The sequence below is a fragment of the Molossus molossus genome, unplaced genomic scaffold (assembly GCF_014108415.1).
Source record: "Molossus molossus isolate mMolMol1 unplaced genomic scaffold, mMolMol1.p scaffold_m16_p_12, whole genome shotgun sequence".
Lineage (NCBI taxonomy): Eukaryota > Metazoa > Chordata > Mammalia > Chiroptera > Molossidae > Molossus > Molossus molossus.
In genome coordinates, this window is record NW_023425347.1 from 31,365,128 (window position 1) to 31,381,523 (window position 16,396).

The following is a 16,396-nucleotide window of genomic DNA, read 5'->3' on the forward strand; positions in this document are numbered from 1 at the left end:
AGTTCTGTGAAATATGTCGGTATTTTGATGGGGATTGCATTGAATCTATAGATTGCTTTGGGTAGTGTGGACATTTTAATGATGTTAATTCTTCAATGCATGAACAAGGTATGTGCTTCCACTTTATATCTTCCTCTATTTTTTTTTTTTTTAATGTCCTGTACTTTTCTGCAAATAGGTCCTTTACTTCTTTGGTTAAGTTTATTCCTAGGTATCTTAATTTTTTTGCCGCGATGGTAAATGGGATTGTTTTTCAGTTTCTCTTTCCGTGAGTTCATCATTGGTGTATAAGAATGCCGTCGATTTCTTGACATTAATTTTCTATCCTGCTACTTTGCCAAATTCATTTATTAAGTCTAGTAGATTTTTGATGGAGTCTTTAGAGTTTTTTATGTATAATATCATGTCATCTGCAAATAATGACAGTTTCACTCCCTCTTTTCCAATTTGGATCCCTTTTATTTTTCCTTCATGTCTGATTGCTGTGGCTAAGACTTCCAATACAATGTTAAATAAGAGTGGTGAAAGTGGACATCCCTGTCTGGTTCCTGTTCTTAAGGGAGATGTTTTTAGTTTCTGCCCATTGAGTATGATGTTGGCTGTAGGTCTTTTATATATGGCCTTTATTATGTCGAGATATGATCCCTCTGTTCCTAGATTGATGAGCATTTTTATCAGAAATGGACGCTGGATTTTGTTAAATGCTTTTTCAGCATCTATTAATATGATCATGTGGTTTTTAGTCTTCATTTTGTTTATGTGGTGTATCACATTTATTAATTTGCGAATATTGTACCAGCCTTGCATCCCTGGGATGAATCCCACTTGGTCATGGTGAATAACTTTTTTGATGTGTTGCTGGATCCGATTTGCTAGTATTTTGTTCAGGATTTTGGTGTCTATGTTAATCAGGGATATTGGCCTGTAGTTTTCTTTCTTTGTAGTGTGTTTTTCTGGTTTTGGAATTAGAATTATGCTGGCCTCATAAAACGAGTTTGGAAGTCTTCCTTCTTGAATGTTTTGAAATAGTTTGAGGAGAATGGGTGTTAGTTCTTTTTTGAATGTTGGGTAAAACTCCCCAGTGAAGCCATCCAGGCCTGGGCTTTTGTTTGCTGGGAGAGTCTTGATTACCTCTTCAATGTCCTTAGTTGTTATTGGTCTGTTCAAGTTTTCTATCTCTTCCCAGTCCAGGTTTGGGAGACTGTGTGTTTCTAGAAATTTGTCCATTTCGCTTAGATTGTCGAATTTGTTGCTATATAGTTGTTCATAGTAGCTGTTAACGATCTTTTGTATTTTTGTGGTGTCAGTTGTTACTTCTTCTCTTTCATTTCTGATTTTGTGCATTTGGGTTCTCTCTCTTTGTTTCTTGGTGAGTCTAGCTAAGGGTCCATCAATCTTGTTTATCTTCACGAAAATCCAGCTCTTTGTTTTTTTGGGCTTCATGTCATTTATTTCTGCTCTGATCTTTACTATTTTCTTCCTTCTACTTGCTCTGGGGTTTTCTTTTTGTTTGCTTTCTAGTTCTTTAAGTTGTGAGGTTAGATAGTCTGTTAGAAATTTTTCTTGCTGCTTGAGGTAGGGCTGTGGTGCTATGAACTTTCCTCTCAGAACTGCCTTCGCTGCATCCCAGAGATTTTTGTGCTGTGTGTTCATTTTCATTGGTCTTCAGGAAGTTTTTTATTTCTTCCTTGATTTCCTCGGTAACCCACTCATTGTTTAATAACATGCTGTTTAGCCTCCATGTGTTCAAATGTCTTTGCATGTTTTTGTTGCATTGATTTCTAGTTTCATGCCATTGTGATCTGAGAAGTGCTTGATATGATTTCAGTCTTCTTGAACTTGTAGAGATTTAGTTTGTGTTCTATCATGTGGTCTATCCTTGAGAATGTCCCATGTGCACTTGAGAAGAATGTGAATTCTGTAGTTTTGGGGTGTAATTCTCTGTAGATATATATTAAATCCATTTGGTCTAGTGCTTCATTTAAAGTCTCTGTTTCCTTGCTATTTCTTGTCTAGAGGATCTATCCAGTGGTGTCAACGGGGTGTTGAAGTCCCCTGCTATGATTGTATTGCTGTCGATTTCTCCTTGGAAGTCCTCCAGAAGATTTTTAATATATTTTGGTGCGCCTATATTGGGTGCATATATGTTTATCAAGGTTATTTCTTCATTTTGGATAGATCCTTTCAATATTATGTAGTGGCCTTCTTTGTCTCTAGTTATGGCCTTCATTTTGAAATCTATTTTCTCTGATATGAGTATTGCTACCCTAGCTTTTTTTTGCTTTTCGTTTGCTTGGAAGATTTTTTTCCATCCCTTCACTTTCAACCTATGTGAGTCTTTTGTTGTGAGATGGGTTTCTTATAAACAACATATAGATGTGTCATGCTTTCTTATCCAATCAGCTACTCTGTTTCTTTTTATCAGAGCACTCAGTCCATATACATTTAAGGTGATTATTGATATGTACTTATTTATTGCCATTTTTTGTTTAGTTTGGTTATATATTTTTTTCTATTTCTTCTACTAATTACAGCAGTCCTTTTAACATTTCTTGTAGTGCTGGTTTGGTGCTAATGTATTCCCTTAGCCTTTTTTTGTCTGGGAAGCTCTTTATTTGACCTTCTATTTTGAATGACAGCCTTGCTGGGTAGAGTAGTCTTGGATTCAGATCCTTGTTTTTCATCACCTTGATTACTTCATGCCATTCCCTTCTGGCCTGTAGTGTTTCTTGTGAGAAGTCAGCTCATAGCCTTATGGGGTTTCCTTTGTACGTAACCTGTTGCTTATCTCTTGCTGCTTTAGGATTCTCTCTTTTTCTTTAATTTTTGGGATTTTAATTACTGTATGTCTTGGTGTGGGCCTGTTTTGGTTCTTCTTACTTGGGGCTCTCTGTGCTTCTTGAACTGGAATGCCTTCTTCCTTCACCAAATTAGGGAAGTTTTCTGTCACTATTTCTTTGACTATATTCTCTAACCCTTGCTCATTTTATTCTTCGGGGACTCCTATGATGCGAATATTATTACGTTTCCAGTTGTCCCACAGTTCTCTTAAGCTGTCTTTCTGTTTTTTAATCTTTTTTTCTTTTGTTTTTCTGATTGGTTGATTTTTCTACCCTGTCTTCTAATTCACTGATCCCGTCCTCAGCTTCCTCTACTGTGCTCTTTAGACCTTCCAATGTGTTCTTTATTTTTGATATGTCACTCCTGATCTCTTCTTGGTGGTTTTTAATTTCCAATTTGTTTATTTTCAGCATTTCTATGTCCTTACTCATGCTGTTGAGCTTCCTCAAGATCATGGCTCTGAATTCTAGCTCTGTTAACTTGCCTAACTGCTCCACTTTCATATCATCTGCGATGGCTGTCTCTTTTTCTTTCATTTGGCTTTTGTTTCTGTGTTTCACCATTTTGGCTATCACCGTGGGCTTTGGTGCCTGCCAAGTTTTCCCTGTGGGTATTGGTGTTCTGCTGTTTGTGGCTCCCTCTCCTGGGTTTAGATGAGCGAGGGAGGACCCACATTAAACACCACTGTCAAGTCTTACTTTCCTGGTTAGAGTTGCTAACCCAGGAATGGTACTGTTATCCTCTAGCTTTTTGCCTGGAGGGTAGCAGTCCAGGTTACTTGACGAGTTTTGGGTTGTTAGTTGATTGAAAACCTCCCTCAGGTGCCCAGCATAAGAGGATTTCCAAGGGTGGGGCAGATGCTGGTTGTTAGTAAGCTTCAATTTACATTTCAGTGGCCCACAGGGTGGGGTTGAATCTCAGGGAGGGGCTGCTGCCTCTCCCCAGAGCCCTTGGAAGGAGCAATATGGCCACCGTCCTGCATGGCTGCAACTCGGCAAAAGCTCTGAGTGCCCTCCAAACCCCGAGTGTCCCCACACAGTTCCTGTCCAGTCTGCCCTCTGCCAGAGCCCAAGGTGAGTGGCTGTGGCTATTTTAGCCTCTGTCCCGGCTCTGTGCTGTGGAGCCGCTTGGGACTTTAACCCGAGAGCACTGCTCCCAGCTAAGGCCGCTGCCTAGCTGCCGACTGTGGGCTCCCAGCCCTGGTCTCGCGCCTTCGCAATCCTACCAGGATCAAGTTAGTGTCCCTGGTTATATGGTCCTCGCAAGCTGCTTTTCTGTTGCTTTTTCCCATCAATTTGTCTGTGTTTTCCTTGTAATTCCAGTTTGGTCCTGCGTGACGGTCTTTGTAGCTTCCATTCACTCTGCCGCCTTTTTGGAATCTCTCTGAGCATCCTTATAAGCAGTGTTTTGAACTCTGCATCTGTTAGGTTGCTTATCTCCATTTTGCTTAGTTCTTTTCCTAGAGTTTTATTCTGTTCTTTCATTTGGGACCTGTTTCTCGTCTTCTCATTTTGGCTGCCTTCCTGTGTTTGTTTTTGTGTATTACTTAACGAGAGGTATGGGGCTATCTGAGACCAGATGCTGCTTATTTGAAAGAATTTAGGAAAACCTGAAGCAGGATCCAAGACAGGCCAATCCTATGGTTAAGCAACTGGCAACAGCTTTGGTGGGCCTGAAAGTTGGGTGGGGCGGGGCCTCAGGGAATCACTAGGGCAGGGCAAAGAGTGTGAGCCAGGTTGGTGGAGTCCCAGATATGGTGGCCATTTGCCAGCCCATTTGTCCAGGAGAAAGCCACCTCTCCAGCCCTTGTGCTGAGGCCAAACAACTCAGTTCTTTCCTGTGTGTCTCTGGTGCCTTTCAAGCTGCCTCCACCATTCTGGAGCCTGGAGGGTGCGAGTCCGAGTAAGTCCATGTGTGGTCTTTTTAAGAGGAGCTGCCTGGGGCTCCAGCTGCCTCAGCCTCAGTTCCCACTGGTTTTTTCAGCCAGAAGTTATGGGGACTTCTCTTCCTGATACTAGAACCCTGAGCTGGGCACCTGGTGTAGGCTGGGGACCCCACAGTCCTCAGGGAGGACCTTCCCAGCCGAGGTGTCCTGATTTTTATCCACCACATGTGGGTTTGGGAACAATCCGTCACGCCTCCTCTCCTCCTGCCAGTCTCGATGTGGCTCCTTTAAGTTCGTGGTTTTCAGACTTCCATTCAGCTTGATTTCAGGTGGTTTTGAATGATGGTTGTTCTGTAGTTTAGTTGTAAGTTTAATGTGGTTGCGCGAAGACGCGATACTGCATTTACCTGTGCTGCCATCTTGACCGGAAGTCATAAATATTTTCAAAATAACTAGAGAAATAAGTAAATTTTATTTTAAAAGCAACTCATCTTTATGTGTCAAGAGTATTCAAAATATGCTGGGGTTCTATATTAGGGAACTAATCTGAAGTATAGAAAAATACGTACTTGAGATTGATAGTCATGAATTTCAAGTTAGTGCTGTAATTGTGGCTGTTTTCTTTACCATGATCATCTGCACGAGTGCAGGTGCAGTGTAAGAGGAAAGTTGGTTTTAATTAGGTTGGTATGTTGAGAATTGTGTGAGTTCTACAGAAAATCAAGGAGATGCGAGTGCATTGAGCATGTATGCAAGGGAATGACTATTGATGGACAGTGGGATTAAGCTAAGTAAGGAGGGAAGTTGGGACACATTAAAATGGATGGACAGTGAAAAGATGATAGGATCACTAGATTGTAGGTCCTGGTGTGGTTCACAAGGTGTTGAAGTTAGGTTACTAAAAGGAGGGAACTGAAAGCATTAGTGGTTAAAGAACAGGCTGCTTGAAATTAATATTATGGGAAGGCTAGTTACTAATAACAATGTCCATGATATGACCATGGGAGTAAATGTTGCAAGAAGAGGATGGAAACCAAAATCACTGAGAGATGGCTATGAAAGTTGGAAACAGTTAATGAATTTTAAGCCTGGGAGTGATGTAATCAAATTGTGTTTTGTATTCATCACTTTAATGGAGGATGAACTTAACTGAGATAAGATTGGAAGTAGGGAGACCAGTTAGGTGTCTTTTTGGAGTTAAGTCAGAATGATGAGAGCCTGAGGGGTTATGGAAATGGTGGTGGAGATGAACGAGAGCGGGCAGATTTGAGAATTTACCAGTAGTTAAAATTAACAAAATTTGGTAATTGATTGGATTTAGTAGAATAGTAGAAAGGTTGAGTAATGAATAAGGTTTTTGCTTGGGAAACTCAGCAGATGAAGGTCTCAATGATTGAAATAAAGAATAAAGAACAAGGAGCCAGGGGGATTTTGTGCTTTAACATTTTTTTTTATTATGGGAATTTTAAAACATTCAGAAAAGTAGAGAGAACAGTATATTATACTCTCACGTACCCATCACCCAGCTTTAACAATTATTGCCAAACATCTTGCCATTCTTGTTTTATTTTATCCTTGCTCTTTTTTTTTTTCTGTAATATTTTATAACAAGTCCTAGATATATCATTTTATCCGCAATCTTTAAGTATGCTTCTCTAATTGGTAGGAACTTTTTAAAAAACATCACCACAGCCCTGGCCGGTTTGGTTCAGCGGTTAGAGCGTCGGCCTGCGGTCCTGAGAGACCCGGGTTCGGTTCCTGCTAAGGGCGCGTACCTCGGTTGCAGTTTGTCCCCGGCCCTGGTTGGTTGTGCGGGTGGCAGCCGCTCGATGTGTTCCTTTCACATCGATGTTTCTCTCTCTCTCTCTGTTCCTCTTTCTCCCTCCCACTCTACCTGAACAAAAAATGGAAAAACGTCCTTGGGTGAGGATAAAAAAAACAAAAAAACAAACATCACCACAGTGTTGTTGTGACATGTAACAAGATTAACAATAATTTCTTAATACATATCTAATACCCAGAGAGAGCAGGTTTTTAAGGAGTAAATTTTGATTAAGAGTAGATGAAATTACCTAAAGAGGTAAATCAGTGTGGGAAGAGAAAAGGGCTAACTAAGGACTGAACCCTGCAGAGTACCAGTGCTTAGGATGAGCCCACCAAAGAGATCAAGGGAGAAGAGTGGAAGAGGTGGTTGAAATATTACAGAAACTAGGGTAGCAGAGTTTCGAAAAGAAAGAAGTGATTGTTATTGCTAAGTGCAGCAGAAAGAGCTTGTGAAGTAAGAGTTGAAAAACATCTATTGGATGTAGGAAGTAAGATCTCGCATTGGTAATCTTAGCAAGAATAGTTTGAGTGGAGTATTAGAAACAAAAATCAGCACAGCAGATGAAGGAGTGCATGAAAAATGAGAAAAAGGAGATGACTAGTATAAGCTATCCTTTAAAAGAGTTTGCAAGAGTAAGGAAGAGAAGCGACAGATAGAAGACATGGGCTTAGGGTAGGAAGGTAATGGGGGAGATAGGGAGGATTGAGCATGTTTATAGGCTGAAGGAGTGGGAATCATTAGAGGAGAAAAGAATTGTTCTGGGATAACTAAAAAATGTGGTTTGAGCCCTGGCCAGTTTGGCTCAGTGGTTAGAGCTTCGGCCTGCGGTCCAGAGAGACCCGGTTCGGTTCCCGCTAAGGGCGTGTACTTCGGTTGCAGTTTGTCCCCGGCCCTGGTTGGTCGTGCGGGTGGCAGCCACTCGATGTGTCCCTTCACGTCGATGTTTCTCTCTCTCTCTCTCCCTTCCTCTCTCTCCCTCCCACTCTATCTGTACAAAAAATGGAAAAATATCCTCGGGTGAGGATTAAAAAAAATGTGGTTTGAGAAGAGCAGACCCCTGAGCAGTAGGATCAAAGGGCACCTGGAGAGGAAGTAAGAATGGATGCACATGTAGAGAAATTTGTAGCAGGAATGTATTATTATTGAAGGGAATAAGACTCACTGGCCTCAAATTTCTAGGTGAAGATTTCTTGATAATGAGGAGGTAGAAATGGCAGTTGCATAAGGAGCTTCAGGAAAATGGTAAAGGTTTGGAATACTGAGGGGGAAGAAGAGAGATGGTGAAAGACCATGAAAGCATTAGTTAGTAGAGCTGAGCACTCAGATGTGGTTGGAGACCACAACTAGTAAAGACAGTCTGTATTTTTGTGTGATTTTTCTACATTCAGCTGCCTGGGTGTGGAAGTAGAGAAGGTAAAGTATACCTATTTTTCCAAGGCTGGCATTTTATTGGGTAGATGCAGCTAAAGGAAATATAGAGTAGAGATAGTACAAATGACCAATAGTGCATTGGTTGCATTAGGGAAAGAAGGGGAATTAGGAGCGGACAGATGGATAGATTAAAATGAAGAGATCACAGGACTGGAGAAGGCAGAGGTAGAAAAGGTTGGTAGGAGAGAGGGGATAAGAGGTTGTGGTCAGAAAATGAGATACTGGGGTTTAAGTATCTAATAGGAAACAATAGCTCCAAATGTTGACAGAGATCCAGGATGGAATTAGGTGCCAAAATGGATTAGAAGTTAAGGTCACTAGAATTTAGAAATCAAGAACCATGAGGCTGGTCTATTAGGAGAGTTATCTACACGAACATTCAATTTTTCTAGAATCATAGCAGGAATTGGATAGAGAAAAAGATGGTGAGCAGGTACCAAAGTTTTCAGTGAATGTTGAGAAATGATCAGGAAGCCAGCATATGGCAGAGATAAGGACAGATAAAGGTGGTATTGTATCTGCCTCAAAGAAAAAATGTGTTTTTTCTTGAGAGTGCTGGAAGAACCAAGATAATACTAAGCCTCTACCCATACCACCCTTCCCCACTGCTGCCTTCCTGGCTGTGTGATGTAAGAGGTATGAACAGCTTCCACCAGAAATCAGTCAGGTTTAATGAAGTCAGTAAGATAGAGCGAGCATCCTTTGCAGAGGTTGAGACGTAGGGGAGAGTTCCTAAGATCACAGTGGAAGGACGGAGCATTGTGAGTAGAAAGGGCCAGCAGTGAGGAAGCACAAGCAGTCAAGAAGTAGAGGTGAAATCAGGTAAGAGATGAAGTGAGGAGGTACCTTCTGCTCTATGCTCAGCTAAGTGTGGCATGCTTGAGATTGATGGCCTCAGCCATCCCTCCTTTGGCACAAGTTATTTTGATATGACTGAATGTCCCAAGGGCTGCAACATAAGAATATTTATGAAAGGGCAAATGCTACCATGAAAAATTGTAGAGTGGCAGGTGTGTCCTGGGTCTAAGCAAGACTGCCAGGTCGTATGTGGATAGAGAGTGAAGGCCCTAATTTGGACACAGGTAGACTTCAGATATCCAGGACAGCACTGTAGAATCTGGTTGCATATGGTGATTTTCAAACAGGCTAACCTTACTCTGGGGAAAAAAAACACATGTAGCATCAGCTGAATGAAGAAATGGAGCTTCCTGATTAAGAGGACATTTGGAATCCGAACACAGATTGTGTTATAGCTATAACAAGAATGCATGGCTTTGAAAATCAGTACAGCAGTATATATATTTAGCATCTGGTAGCTGAATAGCAGTCTCTTGTGACTGAGGGTGATTTTCCATGCTTCCTTTTTGTGTTCTGAAATGACTTACGGAGCCATCTGGGATCAGCAGATTTTAACTCCTTGAAGGCTGGAAAAGATTTACTTGGCTTTATAATTTCCACCTATGTCTGGCCCAGTGCCTATTACTCAAGCATTTATTGCATGAATACATGAATATGTGGAAGGTATTCATTCTGATTTAGCTTTTTTCATTCCATTTTGACTTTTGTTAGTAGTGTGTTGTGACCTTAACTTATACTTTTTTGATAGAGCTTCTTAGTAAATAGTTGACATAGATATTATGTCATTTTCTAGATAAGGATACTGAGCAAAAGAAAGAGAGGTTAGGTAATTCTTCCAGTGTCTCATAGCCAGTAAGTGGTAGAGCCAAAACTCAAGTCAATTCCATTAGATTCGAAGGTCAGGTGCTTTCTAGTATGTCAGAAGTAGAAATAGTGTAAGAGGTATGGGAGTGACCTTACACTTTCTGAGTCATTTTCTCTCTCTTTCCCTCCTTAATAAAAAAAGATAAAACTGTAGTCCTGGTCACTCACGCAGAAATGCTTCTCTTTCTCTTATGACATGAGAGCCCATAGAACCTAAGATAATCAGCCATGTTTCATCAGCCTTTTCTGCCACTGAGCAGAATTCCTCTTGTTCACACTGTATCTAGGTAGACAGTGGTCATTGGAGCATTGTTCCTAGAGTATTCATCATCTAAGTCATTAACTATCATTTCTATCATTGTATGTCTCACCTTCTAGATTGCTCTCAAAAATCTCTGAAGCACTTTTTTAGAAATATTGATAAAATAGTTCTGGCCAATTTGTCTCAGCGGTTAGAGCGTTGGACCTCAGACCAGTGAGTCGTGGGTTCAGTTCCAGTCAAGGGCACGTACCTCAGTTGTAGTTCGTCCCTGGCCCTGGTTTGGGTTGTGTGGGAGGCAACCATTCACTGTGTCCCTCTCATGTTGATGTTTCTTTCTCTCTCTCTTCCTCTCTCTTCCTCCCACTCTGAACAAAAATGAGACTGTCCTCGAGTAAAGATTTAAAAAAAAAAAAAAATAGTGATAAAATATACATAACATAAAATTACTGTTTTAACTGTTTTTGAGTATATAGTCATTGGCATTAAGTAACATTCACATTGCTGTGCAACTATCACCACCATCCATCTCCAGAACTTTTTCATCTTCCTACTCAGTTCTTTCAGGTTGTTGGCAAAGTTTATTTTCTTGAAGCTATAGGATTGAGGTCCCCATTTTCTTGCTGGCTGTTGACCAGGGACCACTTTCAACTTCTCGAGGCTGCCTAGAGTTTCTTGCCACACAACCGCCTTTTTATTTTTTATCCTCACCAAGGACATTTTTGCATCTATCTTCAGGAGAGAGGGAGGACGAGAGAGAAACGTCGAGTGAAAGGGAGACATCGACTGGTTGCCACCTGCACAACCCCAACCGCGGCCAGGGACAAACTGCAATCGAGGTATGGGCCCTTAGCGGGAACCAAACCCGGGACTCTCTGGTTGGCGAGCTGACACTCTAACCACTGAGCCAAACCGGCCAGGGTCACACAAACTTCTTCATAGGCCTTCTCATAACATAGCAGCTTAGTTCTTTAAAACCAGAGCAGTGGGTTATGCCTCTCAAGGAGGGCTTGGACCCTGTTTTTAAAACCTACCTGATTACACTGGGCCCACCAAGAATAGTCTCCCCTTTCAGTAATTCAAAATCAGCTACTGGGGACTTGAATTACATCTGCAAAAATGTCTTCATTTCTGCCCTGGCCAGTTTGGCTCAGTGGTTAGAGCATCAGCCTGCGGTCCAGAGATACCCGGGTTCGGTTCCCGCTAAGGGCACGTACCTCGGTTGCAGTTTGTCCCCAGCCCTGGTTGGGTCGTGCGGGTGGCAACCACTTGATGTGTCCCTTTCACGTCGATGTTTCTCTCTCTCCCTCCCACTCTTTCTGAACAAAAAATGTCCTCAGGCGAGGATATTAAAAAAAACAAAACAATTTCTGTACTTCTGCCATAAAACATATTCTATTCTTGGGGAGGCATTGTGCCATATTCTTTTGGATAAAAGCAGCTCTCACGGGTCCTATTTATACTCAAGGGGAGGGGATTATACAGGATGTGAATATGGAGGGGGGCACACTAGAGTCTGTCTGCTATAGCTCCTTTTTTTTTCTTATCCATTTCACAGGGTTTTTTATCAGCAATTGGATACCCTTTCTCCAAAATGATTTTTAATCATGGAAGGAAAAAGAGGATTTGGAATTATCTTGAATTTGAGGAAGAAGAAGACAAACAGTTGGCAGACTCACTGGCTTCTCTGGCATATCTAGTATTTGTACAGGGCATCAGCATTGATCAACTGCCAATGGTCTTAAGGTAGGAGATGGTATTTGGTTTATTCATGTATCAAAGGGAGTATCATCAAATTCATTTATCCAGTGTCCAGTATATGTTTATTAGTTTACTAATACATTTTAAATAAAGTATAAACAAAACTCTCTTTATTTTAATTAATACTGCCTATAATCTGTTAAAACCAGTAGTCAAGTAGTGAAAAGGGGGTGTGGTGGTATTGAAACAGACATAAGGGAATGATAGGGACAAGAAGAGAAAGTGTTAAATTGGGCTTGGTTTTGAAGCTGTTGGGACCACCTTGGTCTATAAGGGAGGGAACTGGCCAATTACCCCTGGGGGAGTCTAAACCACCATCATCTTTTCACTGGATTACTGATATAATCCTAGTGGGTATTTATTAGTCCCTTAATGAAAATGCATCAGTGGCTTCTTATTGCCCTAAGAATAAAGTCTAACCCTGGCCATTGTGGCTCAGTGGTTGAGCATTATCCCATGCACCAGAAGGTTACCTATTTGAATCCCAGTCAGGGCATATGCCTGGTTGCAGGCTCCATCCCAGTAGTGGGTATGTAGAAGGCAGCCAGTCAGTGTTTCTCTCTTTCACTCCCTCTCCCTTCTTCTTTTTATCTAAAATCAATAAAAACATATCTTAAAAAATTAGAAAAAGAATAAAGTCTAAATGCCTTCACATAAGACAAGCTTCTGCATGATCTCCTGCTTGATTGTCCTGATTTACCCCCACCACCTTATTTCTTGTTTACTACACTCCAGTAACAGACCTTCTTTTGGTTTCTTGTTCCCATGTGTCAGGAAGCTTTCTGCTATAGTTGTGTATGCTTAGAATCATCCTTATCCTTAAACATTACTTTCTAAGGAAAGCCTTCTTTCACCACTCTATTTAGGTTGACTCTTCCTATTATAATTAGCTTGACCTTGTCCTTCTCCCATAAAGTTTACCAAAATTGTTTTTTAAATATATAATTTTATAATATAATACCTTTGGGCATTAAAGTCTATAATAAGAATTATGTATATGCCTTGCAGGCCTTGGGTATATTCTTTGTGTACATTTTGTATATTTATGTATGAATATACCCTGGATTGCCCTGGCCGGTTTGGCTCAGCAGTTAAAGCATCGGCCTGCGGTCCAGAGAGACCCGGATTCGGTTCCCGCTAAGGGCGTGTACCTTGGTTGCAGTTTGTCCCCGGCCCTGGTTGGGTTGTGCGGGTGGCAGCCACTCAAGGTGTCCCTTACACGTCAATGTTTCTCTCTCTCTCTCTCTCTTCCTCTCTCTCCTCCCCGCTCTATCTGAACAAAAAATGGGAAAATGTCCTCAGGTGAGGATAAAAAATAAATTAATGACTATACCCTGGATTTATTTGTATGTAAATATTACAATAATGGCCCTGGCCGGTTTGGCTCAGTGGTTAGAGCATCAGCCCACAGACCAAAGAGCAGGTTCAATCCCAGTCAAGGGCATGTACCTGGTTGCAATTCAGTTCTGGCCCTGGTCAGGGTCATGTAGGAGACAGCCAATCAATGTGTCTCTCACATCGATGTTTCTCTCTCTCTCTCTCTCTCTCTCTCTCTCGCTCTCGCTCTCGCTCTCGCTCGCACTCCCTTCCTCCCTCCCTCCCTCCCTCCCTTCCACTCTATTTGAAGATAAATAGAAAAGTATCCTCAGGTGAGGATTAAAAAATATATATATATGTTAAATAATGTTCACCTTGCATGTTCACCTTGTATTAAACACTATGCTAACAGATTTATATGTATTAACTAATCAGTATAATAACCCTGTGAAATAGAGCATTATTTCATTTTATAAATGAAAATAACAGGCTTAAACAAGTTAAGATACTACCCAAGACAACTAATTAGTGGGATAGGGAGAATGAAATAGTTCTGTCTGACCCCAGAGCCTATAGTCTTAATCATACTTTACAATCAGAATGACTTGAGTTTCTATTAGTTTGCTAGGGCTACCATAACAAAGTACCACAAACTGGATAGCTTAAAATAACAGAACTTTATTGTTTCACAGTTGTGGAGGCAGTTCAAGTTTAAGAACAGGATTGGTTCCTTCTGAGGGCTGAGATGGAGAATCTGTTCTGTGCCTCTCTCCTAGCTTCTGATGGTTTGCTGGCGATCCTTGATGGTCCTGGCTTATCGATACGTTACTGCCTTCTCTGCCTTTGTGTTCATATGGCACTTTCCCCGTATGCATGTCTCTGTCCCCATTTCCCTTTTTTATAAGGACACCAGTCATATTGGATTAGGACTTACACTAATGATCTCACTTTACCTCCAGGGTGGGGGGTGGTTCCTCCTCTGCCCCTGCCCATTTCTACCCCAATTAAGGTCATATGCTGAGGTAGAGGTTGTAGAGTTTAGAATTCCAACACATCTTTTTTGAGGAGGACACAATTGAACCATAACAGTATGTAAAATTTCTAAAAATATGTACACGTGTATGTGTGTGTTTTTCTATTTTAGTCCTTCATACCTTTTGCAGTTTAATATGGGGCATATTGAAGTCTTTCTGCAAAGGTAAGATGATTTGCATGACATCTCAGAATTAAGTAGTAGTCCTAAAATAGTCCTTGTCAAGATCGGGGGAGACTACCTTCTCTTTGCCAGACCTTAATTAATTGATTATTTTATAAAACAGTGAAGCAAATATGCAGAACAGAGACAGAAATGAGTCAAAAAGGTTTACATAAAAAAATCTCTTATTTTAAACCCAAGGTAATGTAAAAATATTGTCTTATAAGGGGATTTCCAGTGTTCTGCTTCTGAGGTTTCTTCCCTTATTTCAAAAGTTGGTAAGTTAAAATACCTCTATCACACTGTAGCCTCCTCAGTCTAAGGAGAGGTGGTCAATAAAAGCAATTAATCCATGTTTTTGCTTCATGGATACAATTTCAACTGCATCAGAAAGAAGGAAGTGTCTTCAGTCCATCTGTTAAAACTTAGATTATTGACAGTGATAATCATTCAACAACATTTTCATTTGAGATGCTAAGAAGCAAGACTTTTTCTTTTTAAAAATTACAGAGTAACAGGTATTTAAGAATTTTACCAAACTCTATACGCTTTGTTTTCTTTCCCTATAACATGTTTAAATGATCTCTTGAGATCAGACAGGGCCTTTCAGTACTATCCTCTAGGAACACTAGTGACAGTTTATCAATTCCATCTCTTCCCAGGTGAAGGAAAATTTCTAACATGGCAAATACCAAGCCTCAGCCTACAAAGCAGGAGTTTCCAAGGGTCTCCTGGCACAAGTGGTCATTAACTCTAAATTTACTGTATTATGTATGTCTTAATGATTTTATATTCTTTTTATTTAGTTTCCATTATATTCATACAATGAGAATATGTATGAACTTCAGACTTGAATCTTAAGTGCTATAGTCTTAAGATTTCCAAATTGTTTAGTAACTGAGCCAAAAACATAACACTTCTGACTCCTTGCATGAACCTAGAGCCTGAGATAATTTTTTTTTTTGCCACAGATATTAAATATTTAGTTAATGATTGTAAACTTTTAAAAAATATTACCACAAGTGGAAAGCATTTAATTTTTTGTACAAAACGAATTGAAAAGATTTAACAGAAAATCAACTGGAATAGAAAGTACTACATCAGGTATGATTGATATCCTAGTATTTGCTGTTTGAAGATCTATTGGTTTGATACAAGAAAACAGCCCTGAGTGGGTGAATTTTGGTCATATTTGGATGTTACAAGTAGCCAAATCAAAACAAAGATGGATTAAGAATTTTGACTTAAGTTTTTTAAACAGAATTTCTCCTTAATGATACTTACTTTTAAAGTATTTAAATTTCAATTTTTGCCTTTTTTTCCTAAAATGAATCATTCTAAAAAAAATTTAGAAAATCATATCAGTAAATTTTAATATTCTCTTCCAGAACAGAAGAGTCTGTTTTCTCCAAAGGACTGGTAAGATTTGTTTACACCCACCATAATTTAATTACATAGTCATGTCAACAAATATAGCTGTTGACTTTACCATATATTTATTTCTGCATGTCTTTTAATCTGTAGGATCTGTTGGAGAATAGTTTGTTGAGAATAGAAGACAACGGTCTACTTCACCAGTACTTAGAAATCAAGAGTTTTCTTACTGTGCCTCAGGTAAGTGAAATGTGGGTTCTAATCTCTAAAATAACCCCTTTCCTATTCTGAATTTAAGTAAAGTAAGGTCTTTTTCAGACTCCTCTCTCACTTCCTTCTCTATATCCTTTGAAAACTTTACTGCCATGCTGTCCAACAGAACTTTCTGTGATGGTGGAAGTATTCTATTTATTATCTGTGTGGTGCAATATGAAAGCCACTAGCCACATTGAACACTTGAAATGTGGCTAGTGTGACTAAGGAACTGAATTTTAAATTTGATGTAATTTAAACTTAAATTAGTTATACGTGGCTAGTGGCTGTCATAGTTGACAGCATTACTATCTAGTGGGAAAATGTAACTATAATTCTAAAGTCCTCAGGACTTCATCACGGCATGCTTTGAGTCCTTACTAGAAAGACATTTTATTTTTCCCTCCTATGATATATTTTGGCTAGTACTGTTTATTTTCATAGCCAAGTAGTTCCTTACAGACTTATTCTTCCATGATTTAAATAGAAAACATGGCTTTTGTTAGTACATTAAGCCTAAATATTTTAAATGAT

At 40.0% G+C, this 16,396-nt stretch overlaps 1 protein-coding gene across 4 annotated transcripts in view; it reads left to right on the plus strand.

Annotated features, from left to right (window-relative positions):
• Window positions 1-16,396, plus strand: part of GLMN (glomulin, FKBP associated protein) — a 70,642-nt gene that overhangs the window by 29,511 nt on the left and 24,735 nt on the right. For 3 of the 4 annotated variants that reach the window (XM_036257166.1, XM_036257167.1, XM_036257169.1), the window contains exons 8-11: window positions 11,522-11,709; window positions 14,186-14,239; window positions 15,625-15,655; window positions 15,761-15,850. In XM_036257166.1, the coding sequence (XP_036113059.1) occupies window positions 11,522-11,709; window positions 14,186-14,239; window positions 15,625-15,655; window positions 15,761-15,850 (363 nt within the window). The remainder of the gene's footprint in view (window positions 1-11,521; window positions 11,710-14,185; window positions 14,240-15,624; window positions 15,656-15,760; window positions 15,851-16,396) is intronic. The other variant, XM_036257168.1, reaches the window with a different exon arrangement.